General features: G+C 29.3%; 2 protein-coding genes across 4 annotated transcripts in view; one reads left to right on the plus strand and one right to left on the minus strand.

Annotated features, from left to right (window-relative positions):
- Positions 1-6,047, minus strand: part of LOC141526177 (uncharacterized) — an 83,275-nt gene that overhangs the window by 10,507 nt on the left and 66,721 nt on the right. The window contains exon 1 of one of the 2 annotated variants that reach the window (XM_074241011.1): positions 567-731. The exons of the other annotated variant lie outside the window; for it this stretch is intronic. The gene's annotated coding sequence lies outside the window, so the exon portion shown is untranslated. Of the gene's footprint in view, positions 1-566; positions 732-6,047 lie in introns of those variants that run through there. 2 annotated transcript variants of the gene reach the window in all.
- LOC141526120 (hsp70-binding protein 1) lies at positions 2,431-4,941 on the plus strand. Of its 2 annotated transcripts, none has more exons than XM_074240921.1 (5): positions 2,431-2,607; positions 2,982-3,189; positions 3,465-3,867; positions 4,060-4,297; positions 4,581-4,941. In XM_074240921.1, exons 2-5 carry the CDS (start codon positions 2,989-2,991, stop codon positions 4,792-4,794), a joined length of 1,056 nt encoding a protein of 351 aa, XP_074097022.1. In that variant the 5' UTR covers positions 2,431-2,607; positions 2,982-2,988; the 3' UTR covers positions 4,795-4,941. The 2 variants fall into 2 exon arrangements, with proteins under 2 accessions (XP_074097022.1, XP_074097021.1); XM_074240920.1 differs by lacking the exon at positions 2,431-2,607 and adding an exon at positions 2,644-2,790.

The raw sequence follows: 6,047 nt of genomic DNA on the forward strand, positions 1-6,047 counted from the left end.
TTTTTTTTCTGTGTAAATATAACTAAAAAAAAAAAATGTGTATCCCGTAAAATTATTCATAGGACACTCGGAATGACGTCATTATATGTAAAATAAGTGCTAGTAGATAAGTCCTTTAAATAGACGTTTGATTACAAGTGAGGGTTACAATTTCCGTCAATAGTCTAGTTGCATGCCGGGAGTAAAGCCCCAGGGATTAAAGCGCAAGAAAATACTGAGTTGGATAGATCGTGACAGATCAATCACGGGCATCTATTCTCTCTGTACAGTACAAGTACAGTGCTCATAAAATCTAATCTCGAGCACGCTGTAATTTCACAGGAAGTCAAATGTAGTAAAGTAATATTACAACGTCCATCATCATCATCATCATCAGTATTAGTGTGTTATTAGATTCCGTGGTACAGATAATCTAAGCGCAGATGTTCCGTTCAAGGATAGTCATGTTATGAGCAAGGGGATGTTTTGTTCTCTCATCCATAGGCATTCTACGGTTCAATTGGCTTCCTTAAAATTTTTAGTAATAAAAGTATTAGTTTTTTTAATTTAAAAAGTGTCAAGCTTACCTTTTTACGACCAAAAAAACTCCTCCATCGTTGAAAAACAACTATTTTGTCAATAAACACAGCACATATTGATACTTGTTAGTTAGTAATCAGTCGTAGAATTTTTTGTTTATTACAGCCAGGTGTTGTCAATTCAAAAACATCAATCATAGGTATTAGACGTAAATTCTCTCAAATCCAACGGGAGACTGTTGCGTCCCGGCGGGAAAAATCGGTTGCTTGGCTTCAACCCCCACTACGTTTAATTATTTACACGCATGCGCATCATTTGTTACTAACAGTTTGCACGCAAAATTAATTCGCATTCAACTTTTAAGATACCTGTTATTAAAGAGCAAATTTAATTAAACCATTAAGTTCAAACTTTCCAATAAATGTATACCAAAAAATGACTTTTTTAATCTAAAAACGCGCGCAGGAAAGCGTGGGCTTATGCTACACTAGAGGACGGCAATTAGGTTGCTAAATTACTGTATGGATTTTAATTCCAATGTTGATCTTTTTAGACTGAAATTAACAAGTCATTGTTTGGAATAATTCGGTTGTTAAAGAGAAAGTTTGCGAAATTTGTGTAGTACTTAATTTTGTATTATTCTTGTTTTTGGGGGTGAAGGGTTGAGACAGCGGAAGTGCTGTGACAAAATAGTATGATTACCTGAATTTGCATAATAATAAAATACTCCAGACCACACACCTGGTTCCAATAGGGTCGTTCGTATTCTGACTACCACCTGCATTTAATATTACATTCAATTAGACTCGTGATAAAATTTTTAAGTATTGATTGTTCATTTATAATTTATAGTTCTCCAGCTCTTTAACGATAGAAAAAAATTAATATAACATTTTTTGAGATTTCTATAACAATTAAATTATAATGAAAAAAATTTAACAAAAAAATTTCACACAGAAAATTTTTTAAATTAGAAAAAAATTTTTTTGTGACTTAAAAAATCTTGGAAATTCAAATAGGATACTTTTTCAACAAACTTTTGTATTCTTCTTGGATTAATGTCATTTTTGTGGTTTCCAATCTTATGAAATTATCCCAGATTACTGAGAATTCTATAGTATTCGACATCAAAGTATTTATTTTAAGTAAGCGGCTACCCTAAAAATGAAGGAAATTTCTATAGTATCTTTGTCAACAACTCACCCTTAAAATTCAAAACATTTCTGAGAGGTATAAAATTTTTTTATGTACTTTCTTAGTAATATTTTTCCGGTTCATAGCATTGATCCTTTTAGTGTTTTTTCAAATTGCTGTCATTTGAAAGGTAAAAATTTATTGCTCTGTAAATTATTAAAATTTACTTTCTGTTTTTATAAAATTATTTAAACATACATAAATTATTAATTTTTGACAGTATTAATTTGAAAAATTATATGAAATAAAAATAATTTAACAACATATATTTACTTAATATTTTACAATACTAAAATAAGCAGACATTTAATAATTTTTGATTTTTTAAATCAATAAAAATTATAAGTAAAAAAATTGTATTTGGAATTTTTTAAATTCTCAACATGACAAATTTTTTTTAATCAGAAAAATTTTCAAAATTTTTAAATGTCGGATAATTTAATTTTTATTGATATTTTGCTTAAAATTTTTACATAATTATATTAGATAGTAGTTATAAATACTAAAATCTAAAATACCGACTTTAGAACGCTTTTTTGCGCCCAGATGTCAGCACTTACTGGTATAAAATTTCGCGGGAAATTCAAATGTCAAAAAATTTCTTACTTATTAACTGTCAGTTCATTAGAACAAAGTTAAGTGGAATAAACGCTAGATGTCTCGAACATTCTAGAATATTCTTTGTAAATAATTATATAAAAACACACCTGATGTATTTACCAGTGGTATTAAACAACTTTATATGAATAGAGTATCATTAAGTGATTTATAAAGCGTGGTCGTTAGTTTGTACTTAATAGAGTCTGCCAAAAGACTATTGATATTGTGTAATTGTCGCTTTAAACTTGGAAACATCACAAGTCATCAAGGATTTAATATAATATCGTTTAATTTGTACGTGTTTGTATACTTATCGTTGTCTTGTTCTGTTTATCTGTCATTATTAAGTATTTTTAATGTCCAAATTTTAGTAAACACATTTTATATTTAATTAAAAAAAATAATAATATAGTTTATGATTATTATTAATTTTATAATGGGTGTTTCGCAGTCTAAGCCAAAAGATAAAGTCTCTAGGTACAAATGCTAGGAAATAAACAAATGTTGTTTATAACCTTAAAAAAAATTTTACTTTTTTCTTCATATAAATTCATATAAATTAAATAATTGGTGTTATTATTATTATTATTATTATTATTATTATTATTATTATTATTATTATTATTATTATAGTAAAATGTAGTTAATTTTTTTATTTGCATTTTTAGTTGCAAAATGAATAATAAACCAAGTGGAAATGACAGCAGCAGTAGACCTCTGTCTATTGAAGCACCTCCAGCTCAGGCAGGACTCCAGCCAGCTGAAAATCAACCAAGACAACTAACTAATCTGCAAGGTTTGTTAAGATTCGCCATGGAGGCTTCTAAAAATGAAGATGCGCCTCATCAATCATCTTTCCAACCTCTAGAGCAAGAAGTAAGTTCCTGTCTTGATTATTTTTGCTTTAAAATTTCATGAAAATTAACTTAGTAGATATTTAATAATTTTAAGAATTTTTGTAACAAATAAATTATGGCAATTTATGGAAAAAAGGAAAAAAAAATTAATATGTAAAAATAAAAAAAAAATTAAAAATAGATAGATAAGATTTATTTATCATTGTGTACAACAGTAATAACTGCTTTTTACAATTTTTTTATAACAGTGTTATATTGATCTACATCTTATTAATAAATAATAATTAATTCCAGAGAAAAGAATTTTTGAGCAAAGCTTTGGACTCAATGACGGTGAATGTAATAGATGAGTTGCAAAAATCCACAAAAATCCTATCAAATGTGATGGACATTCGTCAGGAAGACGATCCAACAGAATACGAAACAGCTCTGGAATGTATAGCGAGTTACGTAGACAGTATTGACATTGCCAATGATTTCTACAAAATCGGAGGGTTCGGTATTATCGGAGCCTGTCTGAATTCACCTCACAGCACTATCAGGTGGAGAGCAGCAGACGTGATTGCTGAGTTGACTCAAAATAATCCATTTTGTCAAGAAAAGATCCTAACGATGGGTCTGATGCCGATTTTGTTGGAGATGGTTGACTCTGACCCTTCAGAGCAAGCCAGGATAAAGGCTCTGTACGCAGTTTCCTGTAGGTTTTACTCGTTTTAAAAATAATTTCTAATTATACGTTCGCCTTGATTGAGACCTTACTGTCTTAATTCAGAAGTTGATTATCATACGGCCTTAATTTATTCTACTATCCATCTACGCTTTTTCCTGATATTGATAAATATAAATATAATAATTTATTGGTCATTATATCTCTGAATCACCTTTTTAGGTATTGTTCGTGGCAATGCATTAGCGCTTAAATACATGGATGTTAACGACGGATACTCGGTGTTAATAAGAGCGATGCAGAGCTCTGTGGAAAAGCTGCAAATTAAATCAGCATTCTTGTTATCCGCTCTGTGCAGTAAGGACAATGCGCATGCTATTAGATCGAGTTTAATTAAAATGGGTATCATTGAACAAGCTTCCGGCTTGTTGGCTATGAATAGTATTATTGGAGATACCAGGTATATATTTATTTTATTTTTTATATCACATTAAAGTAATTTAGTAAAGTCATATCAGTAGTAAGTGTCTAAAGCACTTATATTTTTATTTTTATTCAAAAAATTATACTTAAGATTCTTTACGACATTTCTTGTGTGTCAAGGTTTAATTGACCTAAAAAAAATTTATCATTTGAATTTCTAAACGATTTATCACATATTATTGAACTAAACTATCTTAAATTAAATTAAATCCAAATTGTTCAATAATTTAATTTAATTTTTTTTTTTTTTTTTTTTTTAGGGATGCACTGCTGAGTATTTTGAACAGTTTAACATTAAACAACAATTTGCCAGCATTACGTGAATGCCGAAGACCCGAATTGTGTTTAAAAGCAACGATAGAAAGGCATTTAAAAGATTTAAAATCCGAAGAAGCTGTCGATGAAGTTAAACTGTGCAACGAGTTACTTGACAGACTATTCGCAGAACAATTACCTGCCGATCAAGATAGATAACTCTCCAAATTGTCTATTATTTATTAATTTAATACAAGAATAATAGCGACAAATACTATTAATTGTAACTAACGTATATTATTTTTTATACAATAATAAACTATTTATTGTGTACTTTAAAAAATAATAAATATTTGGAACAATTAATATGTTGTTATTGCTGAGATCAATTGTCCAATAATTGATATTCATTTTATTCTTCAAACATTAGTATAATCGATTATCAGTTAAAACGACCAGCTCGCGCCTGATGAAATCGGAATCTATCTCAACCAGACTAGTTACGTGACTCAACGCACGTCAGCAAATTTTCGTTCGTCTTAAAATAATATTTTTTATCTACCTCAGCCTCAGCTTCATCTCGTTCTTATTCACAAAACATATTTTTTTTTTTTTTTCGCCGCAAAATTAAAAAATAAACACTAATTTCGAAAAAGTGTGTTTATGATCTGACTAAAATACGTTCAGCAGACTTTTAAGCGTATTCATCTGACCCACCTTAAACGATGACGCAACTCGCGTTATTTACAAATCACATTTTTAATTCAACATATACTTATATTATTTTGATCATTTATTACATCAGTTAAAGTCTATTGATTTATAAAATAAATTTTTAGTAAAAAATTAAAAAACTAAATCGAGAAAAAAAATATAGTACAATTACGCAGTGGCGTCAGTCGTGAAATAAATTTATAAAGCAATAACCAAGTCTCGTACGCTAATGTATCTCTTTAAGAAATTCTCTATTACATCTTCTGTTTCTTCAAATATCTATATACATCTATAAATACGTACATGCATGTATGTGCGTACAAATACAGATTAAAAAAAAAAAATAATTATATTATCCGTGAGTGTAAATGTTATGACCGAGAAAAATTTTTCTGGCATACGTAATAAATACAGGGTGAAATCAATTGTAACACTCAGTAAGCAATCAATTGATCATCTACTTTTTATTCTTATATATATTATATATTTATCTATGTGTATCTATGTACATTTATTTATCCAAGCATCAAACAAACTAAAGAGAGATACAGCAATAAATAATAGTTATAATTGCAATGGTCAATATATAATATAAGATGTAACATGTGGATAACTCGGAAAAAAGGCGGAGGCTCGTCTGATCACGACGTACGTCGCACGTTAAAATTAAATCTAGCTTGTAGTATCGCGGATAGCCAGCACGACCAGTGCTGATCGAGGAATCGCGAATACGTCTTCTCTAAGCCGACGACGACGAC

Source organism: Cotesia typhae, unplaced genomic scaffold (genome assembly GCF_013202065.1).
Source record: "Cotesia typhae breed Kobodo isofemale line unplaced genomic scaffold, CoteBio_Ctyphae contig_33, whole genome shotgun sequence".
NCBI classification, from domain to species: Eukaryota; Metazoa; Arthropoda; class Insecta; order Hymenoptera; family Braconidae; genus Cotesia; species Cotesia typhae.